Source organism: Terrapene carolina, unplaced genomic scaffold (genome assembly GCF_002925995.2).
Source record: "Terrapene carolina triunguis isolate 2854851 unplaced genomic scaffold, T_m_triunguis-2.0 Scaffold69, whole genome shotgun sequence".
Lineage (NCBI taxonomy): Eukaryota > Metazoa > Chordata > Testudines > Emydidae > Terrapene > Terrapene triunguis.
The window spans coordinates 31759824-31787812 of record NW_020664420.1 but is presented as its reverse complement, the minus strand read 5'-3'; the positions used below and the strand labels follow the sequence as shown (position 1 = coordinate 31787812).

The window sequence follows — 27989 nt, the reverse complement described above, 5'->3', positions numbered from 1 at the left end:
TTATGCATATTTATAGAGAGTTATTTTTATAGGTAGTATCAGTAAAAAATTTAAAGACCCAGGCTGGATAAAAATTAATGATTTTTTTTTTAAATCAAAATATTAGATTTGTTCATTTAAATTGAATATTTTTAATTTAAATTGTTTTTACTTACATTAGATACAAGTCGGGTTGTAGCCCACGAAAGCTTATGCTCTAATAAATTTGTTAGTCTCTAAGGTGCCACAAGTACTCCTGTTCTTCTATTAGATACAAGTTTATTTTTAAAAAATAACCTATTTGAAATTGACAACCTATTGTGAGGCATATACTTATTATCTATTAAAACATTTTTAAATTAAACAAAATATAATATTAAGCACTATACGTATGCTGCCAAGTTTTAAAGAAAGGCAGATCACTGAACGGCTGGAAGTCACTGGTTAAGCGGCTGGAACCATAACATGATGAACGTGCTAAACCAGCTTTTGACAGCAGTAGCCTCTTCTGCAGCTACAGTGAGAATATTTTTTTCATTTCTGTTTATTCAACTAGTTCAGCTCAATGACTAGTTTATTCAAAGTTAAGAAACCAATTAGGAACTGGAAAAGCACGAAATCTTGTTTCTTCTTCCAATCTGAATCAAAACTAGGTGTGAAAACATGAGATCTACTAGTTCTAAAATCTTCCAGGACACAGTGACCTGAAACAACCACTTCAGTTCACTAACTAAGGATAATACTTCCTTTGATTAATAAATTAATCTTAAATGGAAAACGTGTTTTTTTCTTATGTATCTACCACATTTAAGGAAATTTTATTTAATTAATTAAAAAAATAAAATGCTGGTTTGTGCATGTTTAATTGAATTCCAGTTTCCATCCAAATAAAGCTTAACACAAATCACAAGTAAAAAGTTAATCATTTATTAAAAAGACATGTATCATTCAACATTTTCTAACATAATACAAATGTAAAAATTAATAATCTAAATATATGTAAATTAAGCTATATAACTGCTTAATTAGTGTAGACAGAGCATATCCTCTTGCTTATAAGAAAGGAGCGCCAAATTTAGTATAAAGGCTGTATTTCGTTGCAAATTAACGTTTTAATGGTTACCAACAAAAAAAAACAAAAACAAAAACCCTTTCTATGAGAAAATAACTAAAAAAAGTACAAATGCAAAATATGATTAAAATCAATTATTGAAATCAAGGTTTCCTGCTTGCTGATTTAAATCAAGATTAAAATCAGTGATTTAAATTGCTCTGATTTAAATCAATCCACCCTGAAAAGACTATTTCCATTTGAGTTTAATACATCTGACTGGATGATGAATATTTTCATGCATATAGTTTTCTTGCTACTAACAAACTTCAGTCTGGTGAAGTATAAAAAGATCATTATTCTGGTCACTGACATTTGAGAAAGTGGAGAGACAGTAGGAGGACACAAAGATGGACGAATATATGCACTTATGAGACCTTTTGTGATCAACTTTTTATTGACTTCCAGCAGTGTATATAAATCACGTTGCAGGCGGTTGTGTGTAGCTAGGTAATACACACAGACTTATGACAGATTTATCTTGGTTGCAGTCCATTATTAACAGACTCAAACCCAACACATATACTCACAGATAACTTGCAAAAGGATATAAGACAAATATAGAAAACAGGATCAAACTGATACTGTGTATGAAATATCATGTACAGAACTGTAAGCTGATGTATAACAAGGAAGGATAAGCAGTGAGGGACTTAACACAAGTAAATAATACTTTTTTTACTTTATCCTTATACAGCACTGTACTTTTCACCAAAGTATGCATTTTAAAGTACGTTACAAACAATTAAGCCTCAAAACACATATGAGGTTATTAGATATTATATTTTCACCTAAGGTTAAATTAAGCTGCAGAAAGATTAAGTGACATTGACACAATGCAAAAAAACATGATAATAATTAAGTCATTCTACTGATTTTTAAACATGCATTTTCCTATCGTCACTACAGGGCAGCATTAAAGTTGTTTGGATTACATAACAGTAAATGTTTATAACTTAACATGTTTGAATTTCTTAAAAATTAAACCTTAACTCTGAATTTCCCTAGCTTAATACTTGATTTTGGGATAACTACAATATCCCTGTAATGTGTATTTTTATCCTAAATTATTGAGATACACTATCAATTTAAATTCCATTTTAGCATTGCTTTGTCTGGGAATTTCCTTGCTTTTATGTAATTAAAAGATTCATACATGAACACTAAAGCAAGAATCTCCAAGAGAATGTTATAATGTGATAGTTCTAATTATATGACAATATGAAGTATCAACATTAAATCATTTTATTTTAACTTGTATGACCAGATTCACAATAATTTACCCAACTCTAGAGTTGTGCAAAACACAATTAAACTGAGTTCAGAGCTGCTTTGTTTTGCCACAGCAATGCAAAACAGATTGTGTAAACCCCAGTTTTCCCTGTCCCTGTTTTTGTACCTCCCTATATTCATTTGTGCACACAGAGAGACCTTAATTTCTCCCTGCTGCACTACCTACATACAGCTGCATGTATGTTCCCCCTCTCTCTCGCTCTCTATATTGAACAGATCCAGAGCCAACAGTAGCTTTAGAAAATAAAATTTTAGGAATAAGTCATTTTTGCCATTGATTTTCACAACTGAAAATTTATCTGTCAGCAGGGGCAGGAGCATAAAACTTCCTTCAGAGAAACTCAAGAACTGCCCTCAATCAAAATGGCCTGTAATCTCCCATTGTTCTCAATGAGAATGAACCAAGTTGCCTTCTGGGAAGCTCCCCAGACCGGTGGCCAGGACCCGGGCAGTGTGAGTGCCACTGAAAATCAGCTCGCATGCCGCCTTCGGCACATGTGCCATAGGTTGCCTACCCCTGCTATAGAGGAAAACTGAGGGTCCTTTTGAAGAGACAGCGTTTGAGTGAAAATTATTGATATATGTAGCAATAACTTACTAGAAAAACAGATTAGGGACGATAAATTCCAGGCTCTATGGTCAACTTTTTTATGCAAATACAGTTTTAAGCCTTCCTTTCACATTTATTTTACGTAACTTCTTATACAATTTGAGACTATATACACCTCTACCCCGATATAATGCGACCCGATATAACACGCATTCGGATATAACGCGGTAAAGCAGCGCTCCGCGGGAGTGGGGCTGCGCGCTCCAGCGGATCAAAGCAAGTTCGATATAACGCGGTTTCACCTATAACGCGGTAAGATTTTTTGGCTCCCGAGGAGAGTGTTATATTGGGGTAGAGGTGTATTACTATATAATTTAACCATTTCTCACTTCTGTAACATACCATATTGCACATGACTGTAGTTATATCTTTTTTAGAGAAGTCTGAATGAAAAAATAGTTAGACAATGGCATATTGTGCATTCAAAATAAGGAATTTTAAAACATTTTATCAGGATTTACAGATTATACAGGGCCTGGGGAAAAAAATCACACATTAACTGTTGGCACATGGAAAGATCTATGGCAAAGGACCTAAATGATCATTTTCAGCAGAATGTAAGCTTTCACCTAAATCGTTTCTATCAAGCCTTTATGGCTGCAGAGAGACACTTGCAAATGTTAAATGAACCAGTGTTATCTTCCTGAGTTTGCTGACAGTTCCAGAATCTACATTCCTTTTCACAGTTTTCTCAAGCAACAGAGAGAAACGTACCAGACACTAGCCAGACTGACTCCCTTCTAGGATTCAGTTCTCCCAACAAACACTACTAAGTTCCCTATTGTTTAAAACTTGTTATCTTAAAAATATACCTTTTAGCCTAGTCTAGACAAGCCTTAAAGGTCCAAGTTAATACAATACAAAACAAAATGAGATGTGTTCTTACATCAAACATTTATAGCAATTTTCCTAGTTTTCAGCAACGTTCCTCTCCAGCTACATCACACGTACTCTCCTCTCCCCTACTCCCCAGATTAATTTAGACAAATTTATAGTACATGGGTAAATTTTCAAAAGTGCTTTTAAGTCCCATTTTCAAAATGAATTTAAGCATTTAGGAGCCTAAGTCAGATAGACTTTCAATGAGACTTAGATGCCTCAATATCTTTTTGGAAATGGGATATGGATATTTTTCAAAATTTTACCCTACTGTTTTTGAATAGCTCTATAAAAGTGGAAAATATGTTCGGGAAACAGTAATTCCAATTATTCATCTGAAGTATCCAGATGCCATTTAAAAAACCAGACACTACCATAATTTTATTTGGTTAGACCAATGGTTATCAAACTGTGGGTCAGGACCCCAAAGTGGGTCGCAACCCCATTTTAAGGAGGTTGAAAGGGCCAGCATTCGACTTGCTGGGACCTGGAGCTGAAGCTGAAGCCTGAGCTCCACCCTGTCCTGGGGCGGCAGGGCTCAGTATCCGGGCTTCATTCCTCCCTTCCTCCTCACCCACCCCCACTGGGTCACGTAAGTAATTTTGTTGTCAGAAGGGGGTTCCAGTGCAATGAAGTTTGAGAACCGCTAAGTTAGACATATCAAGTATGTCTTAAAAAATAGCCAATCACAAAAGCCTACACTTCTGAGTGCCATTTTCTGATATTTGTAAGCTACTGTGCTTACAATTAAGACATTTAATCTTCATTTTAAAAGTAACAGTGACACCTGCTGGATGGTAATTGCCCAACAGGATACTCTTGGGAAAAACAGAAAGCATAAAAAAGCAATTTAACTGATAATACTTTTTCATTTATATTGTGTGTTATTTAACGGGAACTCATCTCATGTGCCAAATTTTCTTTACACTCAATCCCACAATAGTCATATCTGTTAAAGATATACACCCAACTCATCCTTCATATAAATAAACACAATATGAAAGAGTCAGGATTAGGGTTCTACTACAGGATCAAGTAGGAGAAGATGGACTATTCAGGAGAAAAATCTTCAGACACAAACATCTTATTATAAGGAAATATGGCAAAGTGCTAAAAAGCACTTGAAAAATTGATTTGTGCACAAGTTTACGTATCTGAGGTTTATCCTGAATGTATTGATCTTTCTAAGAACTGTCAAGTGCACAACAGAAGAAAAAAAGCAAAAATATGCTCATTAATAGTTACATGTAATAAAATGTCTCAAGACACTTTAAAAACAAGAAACTCATGTTTACAGAACACTTTTTTCTCAATTGATAAGCAGCTCACGTGATGCAACAGTGACATCTGCTGGATGGTAATTGCCCATCCATATTATGTTGAGCCCACTGCAAAAGACTTGCTGGAGAGTCAAAAACCAAGAGAGAGAGATTGTGATCTTCCCTTAATATTTTAAGTTGTTATATTACAACTAAGTTATGGACAAAAATAAGTATTTAACAGAGAAAGTGACTATAGTACCATTTGCTAAATTAACTTCACTTCAGTGCTAAAATTCATGGACTGAAAAGCTAGGGTAGGCAACACTACTAAATTGCTTCAGTTGGAAGCCAGAAAGACAGGAGTTGCCATCAGAGGTACTGAAATCATTAAGGTTTGGACAATTAAACACTTCTTTTCTTTTGGCAGGAGAGGAGGAAGAGGGGTACTTGTCTTGATGTTTTATGAAGTGTGGAAAGAGGAAAAACTGAGGCATTCACTTATTCAAATAAGTATTTTCTTTTGTCGTCCATAGAAATCCAGAATGAAAGACTACTTATCCTGAGCACTCACAAATCCAAACACAAATTTGGTGTAAGAGAGCATTATTCAAGTTGCTACCACAATAACCTAATTGAGGGGCACCAAATATACAAGAACAGAGTGAAAAGCAATTCACAACAGCAAGGAAAACAATGCAGCAAAGGAACACAAGCTCAAAAAAGAGGACAGCTTCCCAGAGAAAAAATTAGGAGCAGGAAAAGCATCAGCTTAATGAAGTGTTGAATGTGTAACAGATAGAATCCTAGAGACAACTGGCCAGATTATAGCCCCTGCCCCACTCCAGCGACAAACAGGGAGCTGTGAAGAGGCCATAGCAGGCTGGCCAATAACCCCTGCTCTATTTCAGCCCCGGCATGGGGGGTGTATTTGTAGCAGGAGGGAGAAGGAGCCACAGCATTCAGCACTACAGACATTGATACTCCGGGGGGAATTCTGCGCGACTGCATGCCTGCAGAAAACGCTCTCCCACCCCCCACAGAATTCCTGTGCTTCCCTGCAGAAAACATGGGTGCAGTTTTGGGGGGGGATTGCCCCCCCCAAAACAGAGGCAAGTCATGGGTGGGCACCGCGGCAGCAGCTGGGGCTCCCCCATTAAGCAGGCCCATCGAACCCTCACCCTGACAAGCCCTATCCCTCCACACCTGGACCCCCCCCGACGAGTCCCACACACCAAGACCCCCACCCCACTGAGCCCCAACCAGCTGCACCTGGACCCCCACCCCATCAAGCCCCATTCCTCCAGCACCCGGACCCCACCCACACACACAGCCCCACACACCCTCATCTCCCCACAGCCAGACCTCCCCTACTGAGCCCCAACCACCTTCACCTGGATCCGCTGCAGAGTCCCATTGCCCCTGCACCCAGAACCCCCAATGAGCCCCTGTGCATCTAGATCTCCCACTGAGCTGTCCACAGTCAGACTGCCCCACACAGAACCCTCTCTCCCCATACCTAGATCCCCCCACACTAAGCCCCTCCACACTTGAATCCTGCTGGGCTGAGCCTGCCTACCTACACCTGGTGCACCTGGCAAAGAGGGGCAGGGCCCCAGGTTGTTTCTGGGGCAGGCCTGGCCCTTGCACTGTGTCAGGGTCAGATGCAGCCTCTCTGCCAAGTCCCTATACCGGGGGAGGTGGGGGCTTCAGGGTGATCTCCAACCTCAATGCATTCAGTGGCCTGTGCTCCCCACTGCCATGCTGGAGCCACATTTATTTACTGACAAATAAAATTTGCATAATTTTAAAATATTGTGCACATAATTTTTATTTTTTGGCGCAGAATTCCCTCAGGAGTAATTCTAGGCTGCTGAACAGCCCACAGGCAGCCATGAGGAGGCAGCTGTAAGCCTCCATGTCAAGTAGAAGCCAGGTGTTACCTTCTGTGTTCTTGAGAGGCCCAGATGCTATGCTGTGCCTATGTTAGGAAGAGAAGTGATGACACTGCTAGAGACACAACATTGTCAAAGTAAGAAGATGCCAGACAAAAGGAAAAGGAGAAATCACAATCTCTCCTAGAATAGGGGATATGAAGTGCTGCAAATAAGAGATGTAAGTACATGCTTATCAAGCTTAAGCAGCTGGACTACTATGTTTGCAACATATCCAGGTGCTGTACAAACAATTAAATCTGCTTTAGAAGAAGTCCATTACCCAGTCTAGTAGCTAGAACTAGTATTGCTTAGATCAGCAACTAGAGGAAAAGAAGTTATAGTCAGCCCTGGTACAAACATACATTAGTTCTTGTTATGCCCGAGTCCTTTTCCACAGACTTAGGGAAGAGTGGAGGGGCCTAACGGAGTTCAGTAAGTCACCTTCTCATTTTCCATAAAACTCTTCAACTATAAAATAGGGCTATTGTCTTCCCTGTGGCCCCAGAAGATCTCCCATTCTCTTCACCTCTAACACTACAAGATGGTTATGGTCACTTCCTCCAAAAGACCAGTATTAAAAATAATTGTGTGTACAAATATATAGAATATTGTTATTCTTAATCTACTCACAAAGCAAACATGCCTTAGTGAGTCTTACTACCCGTTACATTTTTCTTTGAGAGAGTGCTGCAAAGATTCCTGGAGCTTTTTAGTCTGAGAACCCTTTAAGAAGGATATCTTTAGAAAACTGGTATTGTAGTTGTTGCTCTGCGGCAATATGTATTTTAATTGCATACCACTCAACTGCCTAACTCTGCAAAGAAATTATGGTTATGTAACTTCATATTCTTTTCCTGTTTCAGTAGTTTGTTGTTGGTAAGAAAAGAACTGAAGATTATTTCCAGTGTTCCAGTTACCTCAACAGGAAAGGGGGGCTAGCTCTGGTAGAATCAATAGAATAGAAATTTAGATTTATGGGAGTTCCCATGAAGCCCAAGCACAGACCCAAGATTATTAATTTATTTAAATACTTTTTGGAGAGCAATAATTGACGGTTCTTACTGATTCTCCACAAATATGTAAATTAGATTGCATCCTAGATGACAGATGTGTTAATTAACATATCTTGATATTCTTTTTGCTATATAAAAGGATTTTTTTAAAGCTACTCTTGCAGACCTCTTAATGCACCTCATGGCAAGAACAGTACACTTCATAAATTTAGCATAGAGTTCACAGACTTTAGAATGGTTCAAAGTCTACAGCTAGGGTGACCAGATGAGAGGAAGAAAATATCGGGACACATGGGGGGGGGGGGGCGCCCGTGGAAGAAAAAAAAAAAAGCGGAGTATTGTAAATCTGACACACACACCTACAGTACAAGTTCTAGACTCATTCAGCATAAGAGTACCCATAAAATATCCAAAAGAGCCTTTAATGTTTTCAAATGTCTGCCATTACTAAGACTTTCAGATAGCAACTGTTCAGTGCCTACCCCAAAATATAGTAAACATGACTAGATTGTGTAACACAGTCCTTAAAAGCAACGCAACACAGACCAAATTGTAAGTGCCAAAGTATGAATAAACTAGTTCATTCATGAGTTATTGGCTTTTTCACGTCTCTTCTAGTGCTGAAAATTAATATAAATCTATAACTTCAAGGCACACATTTCTTCCCTCCTATCAGTTATAATTTTTTGTTTAACAGTGGTGAAACTGCAACAAAATCTACTCTAACATGTAAACAAAGGAAACATACAACTTACTGTGGTGCTACACGCCTCCAATAGCGGTCAATTCCATTTTTAAAGTACAGCACAGCTAACCACCTTACATTTACATCCAGAGTATGATTTGTAAAGATATTCTGTAAAGAAAAAAAAGTTAAAATATTATTTAGTTCTTGGTCTAGTCCACAAGTCTCCCAAAGTTAAGACTTCACCTTTCTTCCAATCATCATAATGAGTGATAAATTTTCCCTCATGTCATCTTTAATGTACATACACAGCATGTGAGACCTGTGTTTGTAAGATCTCATCCAGAAGAACCTTCAATACAGTAAATTGATTGAACTCCATTTAGTTACATCATGGGACAATAATAGGCTATTGCTAGCTGGATTTGAATTGTTGTTATTCCTTGGAATCTAGATAGGTCAAACCTGAAGATTAGACCTCTAAGTGATGTCTCTGAGAATGCAACAACCTTCCCAGATCATCTTATCTTGCCATCCAACACTCAGAGTCTGGTGAGGGAGGTGGTATAAGAACCTAGATAGATCAACTGATTTAAACAACAAAAATTGGGCATTTTTGATTCATCACCCTCTACGTACTTTTGCTTTGACTGGAGAAATTAAACAAATGGATCCAGAAAAGTAATATGTATTGTTGGTGAGAAGAACATGGAAGGCATTTGTATAAATCTGTGTGAGTGTGTGTTTTATATATACATATCTATATCTAAGTATCTGCAGGTTTAGTGGTTATTGTATTGCTGGAAAACAACTGACCATGGGTTAAATCCTGCAGGAACACAAAACAATAGTTGTAGACAGAATTCAATTGCCTGTTGTTTGGTTGCACAATACCTAGTCTCCTTGTCCAACCAATCCCAGCCCTTCCCCACCCAAGTGCCTCATCTGATCCCAGTCTCTCCCCAACAGCACTTACTGGCTCCCAGTCTCTGCATCCCAGTTTCCCTCCTCAGCTTCCAGACCCAGTCTCTCCCAAACCCAACTCCCAGTCTCCCCCTCACTACTCCTCAGCCAGTCTACAGTCCCAATCTCCCTGCCCGATTCCTCCTTTCAATCTACTCCTCCACACCCACCCTTCTGCAAATCCAGCTCTTGTCCTCTCTGAAAATCAGCTTCCTCCCGCATATGCTGCCTGGGCCAAGCAAGCAGGTGGTCACTGACAACATAGAAGAGACCACAGCAGACCAGAACTGCAATTGCAAGAAAAGTTCTGCTCAGCCTGGAACATGCCCAGCCTGGTCATAATCTTTTGGAATTTAACAGTTAAAATCAAAGAAGTCTCCAGTGAGTATGTGCTAAGTGTGATATTTAAAAGGTTTAAAATATGAACAAATTTGAGTAGATTTTCATAGGGAAATCAAAAGCCATATCCCTGACAAAGCCCACCTCCCTTACCAAATTTCAAAACCCTACCCTAAAGCATGGAGGCACTAGGGCTTTTCAAATTAAGTTCTGGTAACTTCTATTATGAGCAGAACAACATATCTTTTCCTTAGCCTCGTTCTCGGAAATGCCTGCAACGTTTTAGCTGAAGTTTTCCAGAAAAATTCATCCAGAAACAGAACACAGCATGGAAAATTTCAGCCCAAATGGTAAAGTCTGGCAAAGTTATAATCAAACGAAAACAGAGTATTATAATGGAAAGTGTTGGTCAACCTTAACAAGTGATACCAGCCCCACCTATAATACATGTTCCTTTTATTTTTAATCTATACATAATTGGAACCTCTAACTTTGATTCAGACAATGGCCTTCCTCCCCTAATAAGGCAGAAAGAACCACTGCCTACTATACAGTAACTGTGGTTCTTCAAGATGTTGTTAGTGTGGATTTCCACTCTAGGTATATATGAGCCTCATGCACGAGAGACTGGATTCTTTTAAACAGCAGTGTCCACTGAGACCTTCTGTCCACAGCATGCCCTGTGCCTCCTCATGCTCCCTGTGAGGACATAAAGGACAGAGTGTCTGTGATCCTTCCCTCAGTTCTCCCATAATTCGGAGTCTATAGTAGCCAAGACTCTGAAAGCAGGATAGAAGGTGGACACACTGGACAATATTTTCCATGCCATATTAAAAGAGGGCAATAAAGAGCTCATTCAAATTGAAAGGTTTCACAAATCCCTTGTCTTCAGGCCCCCAGCAGGCTCCAGATCAAGAGATGTAACTGTCTGTCTACACTATTATCAAGACAAGGATAAAATACTGAGGGAGACATCTGAACCATTGATGATTGTTAATCAGCGGATACAAATTTTCCCAGATCCCTTACAAAGTGAAGAGTGACCAAGTGACCACAATTCTTAGACAGAACTACATAAGATACAAATGGGGGTTCCCATTTAGACAGTCATTTAAATGGAAGGATAGATCCAAAAGAAGGTAAACAGGTACTTATAGTCATGGGAATAGGTGAATCAGATCAAGAATAATCTGAATGTGATCAAAGGCATTGGTCCTAGAAGTCAAAAAGAAATCACTGGGAATCAATCAGATCAAGAGTCAGGGCAGCTCAAAGATGCATCATCAATACAACAGGATAGATATGAGAGCGGAAGAAATAGTCCAGATGCAGAAGAACAAGATTAGTATATGGTCTAATCATAGCATGTAGGGCTGGGGGGACCCCAAAAAGTCATCAATGCCAGACCCCAGCGCTGAGGCAGGACCAAGTAAAAACCTACACCATCCCTGACAAGTGTTTGTCCAACCTGTTCTTAAAAATCACCAATGATGGGAATTCCACAACTTCCCTTGGAAGCCTATTCCAGAGCTTAAATACACTTTTCCTGGTATCTAACCTAAATCTCCCTTGCTGCAGATTAAACCCATTACTTCTTGTCAGACCTTAGGTGGAGAACAATTGATCACCATACTCTTTGTAACAGCCCTTAACATATTTGAAGACACATCAGGTCCTCAAGATTAAACATGCTCAGTTTTTTAAATCTTTTCTCACAGGTCAGGTTTTTTAAAACTTTTATCATTTTTGTTGCTCTCCTTTGGACTCTCTTCAATTTTTTGGCATCTTTCCTAAAGTATGGTACCCAGAATTAGACACAGTACTCCAGCTGAGGCCTCACCAATGCCAAACACAGCAGAACAATTACCTCCTGTATCTTATATATAACACTCTTGTTAATACACTCCAGAATATTATCCTTTTTCACAACTGCATCATATTACTGACTCATATTCAGTTTGTGATCTACTATAACCCCCAGATCCTTTTCAGCAGTACTACCAACTCACTAGTTCCCCATTTTGTAGTTGTACATTTGATTTCTCCTTCATAAGTGAAGTACTCTGCACTTGCCTTTATTGAATTGCATCTTGTTGTCTTCAGACCAATTTTCCAATACAATAAATAATGAATATTATATCCATGTGGTTATGATAAAGGGATATAGCAAAATGGAAGCTGGGCTATACAGCATCCAGGATATTTTACTCTATATGGACACAGTATACTGAATGGATATAACATTATAGTTAATTTAATGTTGTGATTTATATTCTAAACAAGGTTAATAACAAAGTAGCAGAGACCCAGATCTCTCCTACTGAAATAAGTTTGACTTTAGAGTTGAACACAAACGTCCCAAAATTTATGTTAATTGAAGAAGGTTTATGGTGGAAAATTTTAAGAATTAGAGAATTAAAAGATGGTGTAGTCATCTCATAATACCCAATGTTATGCATATAGGTCCCCCCGCAGGTATTTTTTACACCACAGAAAATAGATTCAGCCGGAGAGGTGCTGCAATTACACCTTTTTCCCCACCAGGGGCTGCTGTGGCACCAGAACAGAAGGTAGCCGGCTCTCGCACTGGAGCAGCCAGCCGCACAGAGGCAGGGAGCAGAGGCTGTGTTCCTCACAGTGCCCTACCGTGGGGCCAGGTGAGGAAGCACGGGATATGGGGGGGGACGGACAGAGTGGGGCACATGGGGCTGCTGGGGGTAGGGGGGTAACAGACTGGGGTTCAGAAGAGCTAGTGGGGGAGACAGACTGGGGTGGGGTCACAGGAGCTAGTGGAGTGACAGCATTGAGCCAGAGCTAAATGGTATTGGGGGTGCAGGGACACATGGCGACAGGGGGAGGAAAGAGGCTGAGTGGGGGTCCAGGGCCACATGGGAACGGGGGAAAGGAGGGTAAAGAGACACATGGGGACGGGACTGCAGGGATGGCTTAGTGGGGGTGCAGGGACACATAGGGACAGGGGAGAAGGGGTGCAGGCTCACATGGAGAAAGGAGCAGATGTTTTTGACTGAATGGGAGGGACTAGGGGGTCAGACAGGGTCTGTATGGGGGAGGCTCCCCAACTCCCTAACAATCTCCCTCCCGCCCCAGAAAAAAAGAAAAAAACTGTTCCATACTTCTCCCACCCATATCCAACAACCCTCCAAATTCACTCCTTCCCAGCAACTACTTCCCTCTCACTCAGCTCCTCCATTAGCCCAGACTCCCCCAAGCCTTTGCACTGCTTCTGAACTGTGCGGGAAATAGGTTTCTGTATTGTAGTTCAAATGAATTATTACTCAAAGTTTTGTATTAATATGCTAGTAAGGAATCTATTTGTCAAAAAAGATTTCCTGAATCTTTTTTGTTGTCTGTGTTGTTACAGACATATTTGTTGACAGATATTTTGAAATAAATTACCAAAATAATTGAAACTGGTGTGATTATATTGTGTTAATAAGATATGCAGAATTTTACAGAATTTTAAAATACTGTGTGCAGAATTTTTAATTTTTTTGGCACAGAATTCACTCAGGAGTAGACTGTATACATAAGACATTCGGGAGGAAGAGTCTGAAGCTACACTTCCAGGTCTCAGAATCCATTCTCACCATGAAGAGGGAAGTACGGAGGACAATACTAGGCAGCAGACATGTGGGAAAGTGTAGCAATGGAGGGAAGAGCAACCCAAACACATACAGTGTTTAAGATACTTTTTTGCCACAGCTATAAGTGATTTTCTAAATCGTTCTAACACCACAAAAACTTCCATTAAAATACTCCTGGGGGAATTCTGTGCTACTGCATGTGTGCATAATTAACGAGACCTGCATATATTTATTTTTTTGCGCAGAAAAAAAGCTTCTCCCGAAATGTTATTGCAGTTCCACCTTTTTTCCAACAGATGGCGCTGTGGCGCAAGAACAGCAGCAGCTCCCAGCAGGAAATAACTTCTGCAGTTCCGCCTTTTACCCACCAGACAGCGCTGTGGTGACAGAACAAAGCAGCAGCTCCCCACCAGCAAGGAAAGAGAAAGAGCCTGCCTTCTTGGCAGCGGGCCAGGTCAGGAGACAGGGGCTATGGGGAGACAGACAATGTGGGGTGCTGGGGGGGGGGGTCAGACAGGAGCTCATAAGGGCTAGTGAGAGAGGACAGACTGGGGCAGAGGCTGAATGGGAGTGGAGACACAGGGCCACAGGGGATAAGGAGGTGCAGGGACACATAGGGCCAGGAGAGTGGTTGAGTGGGGGCACAGAGACACATGGGGACAGGGGAACAGGGACACATAGGGACAGGGGAGAGTCTGGGTGGGGGCACAGAGACACGTGGGGACAGGGGAAGGAAGTACAGGGACAGGGGAGTGGCTGGGTAGGGGCACAAGACACATGGGGATGGGGAAGGGGGTACAGAGCCACATGGGGATGGGGGGAGTGGGTGTCTGAGTGGGGGTGGAGGGACACATGTGGCCAGGGCATGCAAGGACACATGGGGGTACAGGAAAAACACAGGGACAGGGCAGATGTGCCTGACTGAATGGGAGAGGCTAGGGGTCAGCCAGGGTCTGAATGGGGGAAGCTCTCTAACAACCCTCCCTGCCCCCCCAACAAACCTGTTCCATACTTTTCCCACCCATACCAACAACCCTCCAAGTTCACACCCAGGCTCCTTCGGAGCAATTTTCTTCCCTCTCCCTCAGCTCCTCTGTTACCGATGACTCCTCCAAGCCTTTGCACGAATTTTGAGGGGTGGGGGTAATATGGTTCTGTATTACAGTTTATATGAATTATTACTCAGAGTTCTGTATTATACCTAGTAAGGAATCTATTTGTCAAAAAACATTTCCTGAATCTTTTTTGTTGTCTGTATTGTTACATACTTGCTGACAGGTATTTTGAAATAAATGACCAAAAATAATTGAAACTGGTGTGATTATATTGTGCTATTCTGACAAATAAAATATGCAGAATTTTGCAGAATTTTTAATTTTTTGGCACAGAATTCCCCCAGAAATAATTAAAAGATTAACTTTAAAGAGAGCGGTTGGAGAATTAAACAATATCAACTTTATGCCAGGAGACAAGAGAGATACATGGACATTTTTAAGAAGTTTCTGATTTTGCAATACACAAAAATATGTCAGATCCCAAATCAAAGAAGTGCAATATGCTCTGGCTGCATTACTGTCAAATGAAACAGTTATTTTATCATTACTGATCTTTTTCGCCAAAGGAAAAATAATCTGTTGAAAATGTGCTTTACCATTAATGGGTCCAATGTGTTGTGCAGAGAGATAACACCCCCTCCCTTAAGTTTATAAGCTTTATTTACTAGAAAACATTCAATGAAAACAAAATTGTAAAACAGAGATCATCATAGTTTAAAATGACTATTATTGAAACATTTTAATTAAATATTCTTATCTTATAGGATAAAAACAGGGCTAGCTCAACTTTTGTTTTTCCATACACAGGGGATGAAAAACTATAGAAATGGACCAATTTCTATCACAAGGGTGTGAGGCGTGGGGAATTGTTGAATGTAAGTATCACCTTCCTCACCCTCAATTCCAACCAGATTTCCACAAGTTTAGGGCTCTGCAGTTTCAGGGAGTGTGGCTAGATAAGAGAGGCAGAGCCAGAAGACTACTATTCTGCACTTATTATCTTACTTATTCCCCTTCAAATCTGCAGAGATTTCCTCATATAATATAGTGCTGACCCTCTCTAAGACCTTCCACAAATTGACCCCCTTATAACTGTGTGTGGGGGTGGGGGGGAGAGTTTGGGACTGCTGTCATAATGGTTCCTGAAGAACCTTACTGCCATTTTGGGAGAGGGGAAGTGGAGACATTGGGAGTAATGCAGAGGTTTCTGGGCCACCAAGCAAACATTCCAGCCCTCCTCAAATATAACAAGATCTGTGGGAAAGCCCTGCAGATATCATGACAGCAACTGGTTTGAAGGGCCATGCTCACCCAGCACTCCAAAAGAGGCAAACCCCACACACCCCTCATGGGACAATTCCAAGGAAATTGCAAGATGAAATTTACTTTCCCCATCCTCCTCCTTTCCATGCAGACGTTATGATTTGGCCCACAGTCATATTTTACTACAATAGTCTGACATATGGCAATTGATTTGCTTCCTGTTTTTAATGAGTATTTTTATGCAGACATTTAATTTAGTCATACTACATCAACTCTTCTAAAAAAGCAAATGTGGAAGTTTAGAGTACTACATCCCCCTCTCTTTGTGATTAAGATATGAATCACTAAAGCAAAAGACAAGTACCTAGCCACTGAAGACTTAACTAGATTAAAAAATTGACTTGTCACAGACGACATGTTACTAACAACAAGCACTCCTGAACCAGTGTTGAAAATGGTTTATTTGCTACAACTGATAGGAGAAAACCATTCTCTGAACTATTACAGAAGCAAGATTGAGACTTATTTCCTCCAAGTATAAATAAGTGCAAGTGATCAAGTAAATGTCCTGCCCACCTCTTCAAAACTTAGTCAGGTGACAAGTAACAGGAAAAGGCTGAATGGTAGAAAATTATAGATAGATAGATAGATAGATATAGTGAAACATGTAATGAATAGCACTTTTCACTCCAGCTTACCAACAAGACTGAATAAAAGCCCGGCTGTATCTCCCACTGCTTCAACTGCTCCTCAGCTGGTTTCAGCACAGCAGTATCTTGACTGGTGGCTTGGGTCAAGACCTGCAGAACAACAGTGCTGGCACTATTGAGATCCATGAAAATCTGATAAGAGTATTTAAAAAGGAAAAACATTAATGTACAGATTAATGAAAGATGCTGAACACTGCACTCCCAATCCAGCAAATCACCTAAGCACACATTTGATTTTAATCACCTTATAGGATCGAGCCCTTACAAAAAAAAAAAGTACATACTTTTCTATGGCACGCAACACGATAGTATTTAAGCACTTGAATATATAAATGAATTTATCCTCACGCCACCTATGCAAGGCAGAGTATTGCTCCCCGTTTTACAGATGGAAAGCCAAGTCATAGGGCAATTAAGTGACTTGCTCAAGGAAATCTGGGGCACCATGACAGAACCCAAATTTCTTGAGTTCCAATTTAGTGCCTTATCCACAGAACTATTTTCTCTCTCTAATGCCAATTTTTCCACATTAGTAGCATGCAGCCCATCCTCTCCTAAAATGCTAAGAGAAAACTAGATGTGAGCAATTGTTAAGATACCAGAAAGAATAGAAGTTTAGCAGCTTTCAACTTTCAGTGGTGAATTTGCCTATTGACAAAAGAAAAATATAAACATTCAGATTGTGATAAACTATATCCTTAACTTATCCTTTTCTCCCTGGAATGGTACAAGTATTAGGAGGAAAGCAATAAACAGTATTAGCCTGGTAGCACAGAGGATACAACTTTGAACATAAATTAGCCAAAGTTCTTCCAGTGTCTTCATTTGTATGACAGCCCTTCTGAGAGCATATAGGCTTCATAAGTTTCAGTAGGAGAACAAGCCCACAATCTATGGTTGCAAATTTTCTCCATATCCAGTGCCTTACAAAAGGTCAGGGTTTCTTGGAGGCGTTTTTTTATTAGTTACCTTTCTGAAAAGCACAACAGGCTCAGAGCAGTACTGTAAGTAGCTTCAACTTTCGCAACAGGCAGAGCACAACTTGGGATGATATGAAAGTGTCAGATGAGTGAAAATTAAATATTAGCTCTTTTGTCTATTCTGAATAAAATGTTGCTTTGTTAAAAGTAACTGATCAATTTCCAATAGTTAATTTACACAACCTCATACATTTAAGCATTTTATACCTGTTTAAATGAAGAGGCTAGACTGTAGAGCTTCAAAATTAGAGACAAAAGACATTCCTAGAAAATTCTATATTTGCACTCATTAGGCATCCATGTTAATGCACAAAAACCTAATTCATCTGAACAGGGAATGCTAATTACTTACTTTTCCACAAAACATAAATTTGTTCTTATGTTTCTTTCCCTTTTAAAAGTGAATGACCTTGCTGTCCGATTAACAAAAAATGAACATAAAAGAAGCAAATGTTACATTAACTACTCATGGGGGAATTCTGCAGCAAAAAAATAAAAATTCTGCGCACGATATAAAATTCTGCATATTTTATTTGTCAAAATAACGCAATATAATCACTCTGGTTTCAATTACTTCAATAATTTATTTAAACTACAATACAATGGATGGAGAATGGGAGTGGGAGCATTGGAGGAAATCCCCGAACATCCTTGCCTAACAGTAATGCAACTAGGTTTGACCCTTTATTTCTAATTATTAGTCAACTAATATATGCCGCCAAATGCTCAGTATTACATCATAGACAACTGAAGAGCAAGTGAGGGCTTGGGAATCAAACTCACAATTTAAATTGGCTACTGACCATCTCCAGAAAGGTCAGTAGCAAACAGTTCCTGGAGCACATTCTGATAGGAATTTTTTTCAGCCCAAAAATTTAGACCAGTTCTAATCAGTAAAGCACCATGAGTATTTATAAGGCCGTACTGTCCTTTACATCTCTCTGGCAATGTAAGAGAGCCTTAAAACTTTTACACCTGTTTTACACTCCTGGGGGAATTCACAAAGAGAATGGGAACAATTCACTAAACTGACTAGATTTCAAGTTTAAGATTTCCTTTTAAAAACTAACCTATCTTTAAGAAGAAATTGACCTTTAAAAGTTGGACAATTTCACTAGTTTAGAACATGAATTAATTAATATAATCTGTTAACTAAAATTCTAATTGTACATATAAATCAGGTAAAGCTACAGTACCGGCAAGAAAATTGCTATAAAGAAATAAATCAAAGGATTACTTCAGCAAAAGCATGTAAATCTAGCATTGCCTGGAACCTAAAGAACCCAGTATAATAACTCACTCATAGCCAGAAATCTCAATTTGTGATAAAATAGTATGTTATATTGCCACCAAGTGGTAACAATTCAGTCAATCTACTTTGTAGCCTAAATCTAACATTTAAACGGTGTTGCTATTTTATATTTAGGCTTGGCAGAATTAGATTTTCTTTTCAATTTTGACAATTAACTATTTTTATTTTTATGGTTGTAAGAAGTTATGGGGTGGTGTAGGGTTAGGGTAGCACAGACAGTGGGGCTGCAGGAGTTTCCCAGTATTGACAACAGGGCTGCAGGAGGCTTCCCACGTGGTGAAGGGGTCCCAAGCACCCTGCCACAAGGTGTGGGGGAGGTTGCAGTCCTGGCCCAGCAGAACAGAAACCGCCAATTATAGCTGCAAGGAGGAGGACAAGCACCTGAGCATGGGGTAGGCCACCCTGATTGCTGAACAGTTCCTGCTGAACAAGTGGAGTCATGACAGCAGAGCTGCACAGCTGCAGGGCCAGTGATACCTGATACCTACAGGCGCAAGGTGCAAGGAAGCTGCAGTATTGATGAGGCAGGGCAGAGGCCTTTGGCCAGGACTGCCAGGAGGAGGATGAGCCACCAGACGCAGGGAAGGCCACCCTATCGTGGAATAGCTCCTGCCCAGGGTCAGAGCCTGTCATAACTATAAAGGAAGGGGTAACAGCTCTCCTGTGTACAGAGACTCCAAATCCTTTTACCTGTAAAGGGTTAAGAAGCTCGGGTAACCTGGCTGACACCTGACCCTAAGGACCAATAAGGGGACAAGATACTTTCAAATCTTGGGGGGGGAAAGGCTTTTGTTTTGTGTCCTTTGTTTAAGGGGTTGTTCGCTCTTGGGACTGAGAGGGACCAGACATCAATCCAGGTTCTCCCCATCTTTCTAAACAAGTCTCTCCTATTTCAAACTTGTAAGTAAAAAGACAGGCAAGGCGTCTTAGATTTACTTTGTTTTCTCAACTTGTAAATGTACCTTTTGCCAGAGTGTTTATCTTTGTTTGCTGTACTTTGAACCTAAGACAGAGGGGGGTCCTCTGAGCTCTTTAAGTTTGATTACCCTGTAAAGTTATTTTCCATACTGATTTTACAGAGATGATTTTTACCTTTTTCTTTAATTAAAAGCCTTCTTTTTTAAGAACCAGATTGATTTCTCCTTGTTTTAAGATCCAAGGGGATTTGGATCTGTATTCACCAGGAGTTGGTGAAAGGAGGGTGGGAGGAAGGAGGGGGGATGGTTAATTTCTCCTTATTTTAAGATCCAAGGGGGTTTGGATCTGTGTTCACCAGGGAATTGGTGAAAGGTTTCTCAAGGCTTCCCAGGGAGGGAATTCTTGAGATGGTGGCAGCGGACCAGAGCTAAGCTGGTAGATAAGCTTAGAAGTTTTCATGCAGGCCCCTACATTTGTACCCTAAAGTTCAAAGTGGGGATACAGCCTTGACAGAGCCATTCAGCAGCATGGTGGACTCCCCTCTGGCTAGGGTCTCATCCTTCTCCAGGTCATAGCTGGGAGGGACCACAGCCTTCCCCACTCCTTGCGCATGCAGGAATCAGAGTCATCAGCCCTGTGACAGCACAGGAATCTCTCTGCAGCTCAGCGTCATGGCCCCGCTCACTAACTCCCAGGATAGCAGGGCTGCACAGGACTTTCTTTGCTACCACAGGGCCGATGACATCCAATCCCTGCAGGCGCAAGTGCAGGTGAGGGCAGGGAGGCTGCTGTTACCAACAGATTTTTTTCATCCCTTTCACTATCTCAGCTGAAATTGATGTTTACCAACATCTATCAATTTAAACTGAATCCTGCCAAGCCTATTTTTATTTAAAATCAAGTCACACCTATCTGAATTATTTCCCTGTCTCACTTCTGAAACAGGAATGGAGCATGCCAAACATTCTGCAGCAGATCTTTCTGCTCTGGAATTTAATACTGTTGCAACAATTCTTCCCAGCATTTGTACATACATAGATAAAGAGCTTACCAAAAGCCAGAAAGTTGTGCAATATGTAGCTTTGTTGTATCATTTTATGCAAAAGAAAATGTCATGGATTAAGAAAACATGTATAATGTCAGCACCCAGAATGTGTTCAAGAAACAGCAATGACAACAGCACTTCTTTTAAGAGAAATGGAGGCAGATGGTGTTTGCATCGAAAGAATTCATTTTTCCAAAAGACCAAAAAAAACCATCTGAAAAGGCACGTCATCGAAAACAAAGACTTTTCCAGAATGTCAGATTATACTTTCCCGTAAATACACTTGGTAATAAAAGAGAAATGCAGAATGCACAGAACTGTTGTTTAATAGAAGATTACTTATGAACTATTCCATGATGCATCAGCGAGTTCAATTGTACGAGTTATAATTTCTTAAGAATGCAGGCTATAGCTTTGCTAATTATTTTACCATTATCCCTTTTACAAGCTCTCAGTTTTAGAATGATCCAAACGCTATCCAGATATTAGATGGGCACGGTAACACTTCTATTATTAAGGGGAGTTAAGTTTCACACTTAAAGCTAGAATTCAAGCTCTTTGTTTTGTAACGCAACACTGTGTATGTTCCCTGAGCTTAGAGCACAGAATCTGAGAGCACAACATGAATTTTCTAGAGATTTTTTAGCAAAATCTGTTACTCAGTTTGTGAATTAAAATTAATTAAAAATGGGCCCTTTAAGAATTTAAGAAAAATTGTGTGATCTGTCTCTGTAGCCCTCACATTTTCCATATAATTAAGACTTATCAGGCAACTTTGAATGTATATTTGAGGAAGTTAAATTTACTTAATTACATTCTATTAACTGTCTTTTCCTACTTTCCTAATATAGTCACAATCTTCCCTTACTCAAAATGGCTATTTCCCATAACTTACAATACAACTAGAAATATCCCTGCCCTCAGTAAATTTCTTCACTGTATGAATTAAACCAATTATTAAAAAAAAAAAAAAAGAAAAAAAAGAAATTTGGAAAAACAGGAATTCTACCATGTGCAGCCTTAAGGACCCCTTCTGGATCTTCCTCTTTGTGGATTGCCATTCAAGTAGGAATCAACAAACTCTTTAGGAGTGGGTTAAGGAACTATTTAATAAACATCAGAAAAGTGCTGGAAATCAGGACTCCTAGGTTCGTCTCCCAGTTCTAGGATGGAGTGTGTCTACTGGTTAAGAGTAGTGATTAGATGTAGTCAAGCACAAATATTTGTCAGATTCTTTCTTCGAGGCAGTGGGGCAAAGTGTATTTCAATCACATTATGGAATGAGATTCTTCCTATTTGTTGTTACAAAGAAAAAATGCTGCAAAAAAGTGAATTGTTTTGAAATAGTCCTTTCTAGGGGGCTAGGGTCGAATGTGACAGGACCAGTCAGGCCAGTGTGTGACTTGAGTTTTCACTGCACAAGGGGCTGGGACCCCCACTTGGGCTGACATTCCTGCGGGGGTTGGGAATCTCTCTGTATCTCCCCCAGCCATCTGCCTGTGTATTTCTGCCTGCTCAGTTGCCCATAGAGACAAGCGGTCAAGTACTTGTAGCTGGCTTGAGTTCTGGGGGCTGTATTTGGAACGGGAGCCCCCTGAAGGTGGCAGTGGCTGGAAAGAGATCTAGTCATTTCTGCCTAATGCAGAATCATCCTTGCATTTGCTCAGGTCTCTTGGAATCTGACCGTTTAACATCCCCTCCTGACCCCCACCTGCTGGCTAGCACTGTAGTTCTAATGCAGAGTATGTGCGCCAAAGATGCAGTGCAGACATCTCCTAGGATCTGAGGCAGCTGCTGGAGACAGGTCGCAGTTTTGGGTTTTTAATGGCATCCTCTCAAAATGCACAAGTCCTCTGCAAAGCTTGGGCTGGATTCTGCTCTTACTCTGGTCTATGTATCATAGACAGGTCTATGATACATTACATATCAGGGTTCCATTTTCAGCTCTGCTAGAAAGGATCATGTACTACCTCCATTACTCTTACTTGTAAAATGGGATGGCTGATACCTTAATACATAACCTTATTTCTGTGGCTAACACACAGTCAACCTACATTTCTTTACAGTGGACTGCACTTCCACTTGCATCCTCCAGACGGGAACATGCAGTCTCCTCAAAGGACATCACTAATGGTATACCTCTACCTCAATATAACGCGACCCGATATAACACAAATTTGGATATAACGCGGTAAAGCAGCGCTCCGGGGGGGGAGGGGGGGGCGCCTGCACACTCTGGCGGATCAAAGCAAGTTCGATATAACGCGGTTTCACCTATAACACGGTAAGATTTTTTGGCTCCCAAGGACAGCGTTATATCAGGGTAGAGGTATATTTCAAATATCAGCCAGTAAATAGCCTTTAGTGTTATGGAAATTTACCAGTCCAGATAACAAAATCTTCTCACCTACTCTGACAATAACAATATTGAAAACCCTAATATTATTGTACTTTTCATCAAGTAAGTGGGCAAACCGAATGTGGCATGGACTGAAGAATGCTCCAGAACAATGCTTTTTAGATTCTTCACAATAAAAGCTAAGGCACTACACTACAAGTACAACCATATCTAATAACCAGCGTATGATTTATCTAACTTACAAGAAACATGGTTGAGTTGTGTCCACATAGAAGGGTTCCCCCCCCATACACACACACACAATAACCAAGTGCCAGTCAGGTTTCTGCATTCATATATAAAATCATAATTAGGAGGCATAGTATTGGCAAATTCTGGGAAACTTGGATAAGTAATCCCATAGATCCTCAGCAAGGACAGAGTGCACAGAGGTTATTATATCTTAGGTAGCTAAATATTTACTGATTTTTTTAATTTCAGAACTATTGATAAAAATATCTGTCAACATTTCAGTACTTCTATTTAGTGAGTGGGGCTAATCTCTCCTTTAGTAGGAATGCCATTTTACTCATTGTTCCTGGTATGGTCCCCAGGATTTCCCATCTGATTATATGATGTGAGACAAACTCCTTTTCCCAATAGAAAGCACTGAACATGTTGTTGTGCCTTCTATTTTTAAAGTAACATCAAATATGTCTAAAGCCCAAAATCATTCTGGTATACTGAACTGCAACTTCACATCTAATTTGCCGTCCAATACAAATCAGGTGACTATCATACAAGAAGTCATTTGTACATATTCTGTACCTCACTCTCATAGACATTATTAAAAGTATGTACTTTCACACAAATATGCATGCAAACATTTCAACTTGCATCTCTGCCTGTGACTGATTAGATATCCTTTTAAAATACCCCAGCTTAGTCCAAGAGGAGTTTGATATTTCTAGTAGTGTTTCCTTCCAACTGGAGTCTCAAACTGTTTTTCTAAAAAAACAATTTTATACTTTGCTAACTGTGGCATCAATGATGCTGCATGTCAAAAGTTTCTACTGGGTTCTGCAAAAATATATAGAAGTAAATTTGCTACCTAAAGTATTACTAATGTCACTCTTACTAGTACCTGAAACACAAAAAAAACTCTAGAAGTATTCAGTTTAAAAATAAGAAAAAAAATGTATTGTTTTTGCCTGATCTAAGTCATGCAACTCAGCAAAGAAGGAAACTAGATATAGGTAAGAAATAGTAAGTGACAGGATCTTCACAGCCATCCTGATTCTGACAAAACTCCAGGTAACAGAGGGACAAGACTTCTGTTTTGAGATGCTCTTAAAGGAGGTTTATATCAATCATAGAAATGTAAGGTTGAAAGAACCTCAGGAGGTTGTCTAGTCCATCCTCCCACACTAAGATGGAACTAAGTATACCTAGACCATTCCGGTCGTGTTTGTCTAACCAGTTCTTAAAACCTCCAACAACAGGGGCTTCACAACCTCTTTTGGTAACCCATTCCAGGTCTTAACTATCTTTATAGTTAGCATGTTTTTCCTAATATCTAACCTGAATCTTTCTTAGTGCAAACTTGTCCTACCCTCGGTAGACATGGAGAACAATTAATCGCTGTTCTCTTTCTGACAACCTTTTACATATTTGAAGACTTATGTCCCCCATTAGCCTTCTTTTTCTAAACATGTCCAGTTCTTTCAACCTTTTATCATAGGTCATGTTTTCTAAACCTCTAATTTTTGTTGCTCTCCTCTGGACTCTCACCAGTTTGTTCACATCTTTTTAAAGTGTGGGGGCCAAAACTTGACACAAAGTCATCCACAAATTTCATTAACATACTCTCCATTCCACTATCCAAGTCATTAATGAAAATATTGAATAGTACTGGACCAAGGAGAGATCCCTGTGGGACCTCATTTGATACCTCGTCCCAGTTTGACAACCACCATTGATAACTACTCTTTCAGTACAGTCTTTCAACCAGTTGTGCACTTACCTTACAGCAATTTCATGTAGACTATATTTTCCTAGTTTGCCTATGATAATGTCATGTGGGACTGTGTCAAGTGAACAAGAGAAACCAAAAATCAGCTCTTAAGTAAAACTAGGGAAGTGGAGGTGATACACAAGTCAGGGAGAAGAGGTAGAAGAGCAAAGGAGAGGATAGACGAGGGTAGGGAAACAAAGCAGTAGTCCGAAGACCAGGACTGGTAGTAACACCCAGAAGACGAAATCAGATTACCTATAAAATCTTGATGGCAGGAATGGTCTCTTAGTATATGTTTGTACAGCACCTAGCACAGGGAAGCCCCAACCCTGATTGGAGCCTTTGGGTATTACTGTAATACAAATAATAAATTGTAACGATAAGAGGACATTGTGAATGGGAAGATGCCAGAGGGAGGTAGGAGACAATACTTGGAGAGGGCAGCTGATGAGGAAACTGACAATAGCATCTAGCATAAGTAGAAGGGAAAAGTGCCCAAAGGGTGCCTGGGATAAGAAAAAAGAATTTCCCTCAGTTTGGTAAGCAGAATGAAGGAGAAGCCCTCCAATCTGCAAGTATACATTTAGTGTAAATTTCAGCTTGAATTTTCAATCCAATATAGGTATGCACAATGGAGGATGAGAGGAATACTTCCTACGGAGTTCAAAAGTCAGAAGTCAATGCATTTTTTTTAACTCATGATTTCTTGATCTGTTTTAGATTTTTAAACTTGCAAGGTTGGCAATACTTGCTCCTCTGACTTTTTCACCTCCCTGCACGATTAATAAATAGATTTTATTCCCTCCTTGTTTCTTCAATCTATGCTTTGTAATGTTATTTAATGCACTTAATGCAAAGCAATAAGTGAGGCAATAAGACAGACATAATTCTATAAATTGAAAAGATACGGAAACAAATTATTAAACAGTAAATTTGTAAGCACCTCGAGGTTAATATGGTATTACGGAAGAGTCAACATAGATTCGTCAAGAACAAATCATGCCAACCCAACCTAATTTCCTTCTTTAGAGGATTACTGGATAGGAGGGAAGCAGTCGACATGATATGCCTTGATTTTAATAAGGCTTTTTAGTCTCACATGACATTCTCATAAGCAAACTACAGAAATGTGGTCTTGACGCAATTACTATGAAGTGGGTGCATAACTGGCTAAAAAATCATAGCAAAAAAGTAGTTTAAATGGCTTGCTGTCAAAACGAGAGGATCTAGTAAGGTTTCACAGGGATCTGTCCAGGGTCCGGTACTATTAAATATTTTCATTAATTACTTGGAAAATGGGAGGGAAAGTGTTCTTATAAAATTTGCAAATTACACCAAGCTGGGAGGGATTGCAATCAGTTTGGAGGACAAGATCAGAATTCAAAATGACCTGGATAATTTAGAGAACTGGTCTGAAAACAACAAGATGAAATTCAATAAAGACAAGTGCAAAGTATTACTCTTATGAAGGGAAAATCAAATACAAATACAAAATGGGAAATAACTAGTTAGGAACTAGTACTGCAGAAAAGGATCTGGGGATTATAGTAATCACCCATATGAAATAACTCCTTCTTATAATGACTGTCATAGTTTATGCTGTAGCAGATTACAGTATCATTTGGAGATGAGGGCTAACATATACCCATAATGATCATTTGATCCAAAGGCTTGCAAAAGCAATGTGACTGTCAGTCTCTTAATTTTCAGAGAAGCCAAGATACCATCCAATATATACCATGGAAAAGGTGGGATTATTACATACCACATATACTAAGGTTATTTTCTAATAAGATTAGAAGAGGGAAAAGTAACTCACCACTACTGTGACAGTCCTTTCTCCAGTTCTGGTGGAAAATGGTGTTGTGAACGGGTCCCAAATCCTGCTTTTTCAAAGACCTCTAAGAAGAGATGGCAATTCTCTAACTGGAAGGCTGATTCTGGAGGAAGGAGGAATCTTTTGGAGGAAGAGGGAAATAACCTAAAGTGAGAAAAGCAAAGCCTGTGAAGAAATACGGAGCTAATACCTCAGTCCTTCCAGTTTCCCCAACAAGAAGCAAGGAAGCCAGAAGAAAACTATGGGGTTGGAGAAATGGATAATAGCCCACTTTCTCCTCCACATCAAAAGGAAGTACTTTGATACGTCTGTACAATACAAGACTTGCTAAGGCTATGGCTACACTACGAGGCTTTTAGAGACACGGCCGTGCCGCTACAGCCGTGCCGCTAAAAGGCACACAGTGTAGCTGCTATTTGTCGACAGGAGAGAGCTCGCCTGACAACAAAAAACTTCAACACACACACACCCAGGAGCAGCAGTGGCTGTGTTCACAGCTGTTCACCAGCACTTTTTGTCGGTAAAACTTTTGTCATTTGGGGGAGGGGAGGGAGAGAAGGTGTTTTTAACATTCCTGAAAGACAAAAGTTTTGTGGATGAAGTGCCAGTGTAGACAAAGACTAAGAATAATCCTGAACGGTCTTCTCTGCACTTAGAACAGCAAATGGCATACTGTATCAGAGTGGTCTCATATCTTGTCTCTGACCCTGAACAGTACCAACTACTTCAGAGGAAGGTGCAAAAAACCATGTAATGGAAAATTATGGAATAACCTGCACAAAGGGGAAGTTTCTTTCACTTTTCTCCTTGCTTCTCCCCATCAACCTATGTTACAAACAATTCT

At 39.9% G+C, this 27989-nt stretch overlaps 1 protein-coding gene across 1 annotated transcript in view; it reads right to left on the bottom strand.

Moving 5' to 3' along the window:
• IPO11 (importin 11) overlaps nucleotides 1-27187 on the bottom strand; it is a 247488-nt gene extending 220301 nt beyond the window's left edge. The window contains exons 1-3 of the mRNA XM_026649109.2: nucleotides 27128-27187; nucleotides 16690-16833; nucleotides 8837-8937 (exon numbers count right to left, since the gene is read on the bottom strand). Coding sequence (XP_026504894.1) covers nucleotides 8837-8937; nucleotides 16690-16827 — 239 coding nt within the window. The 5' untranslated portion in view covers nucleotides 16828-16833; nucleotides 27128-27187. The remainder of the gene's footprint in view (nucleotides 1-8836; nucleotides 8938-16689; nucleotides 16834-27127) is intronic.
• Nucleotides 27188-27989: the final 802 nt, after the last annotated feature.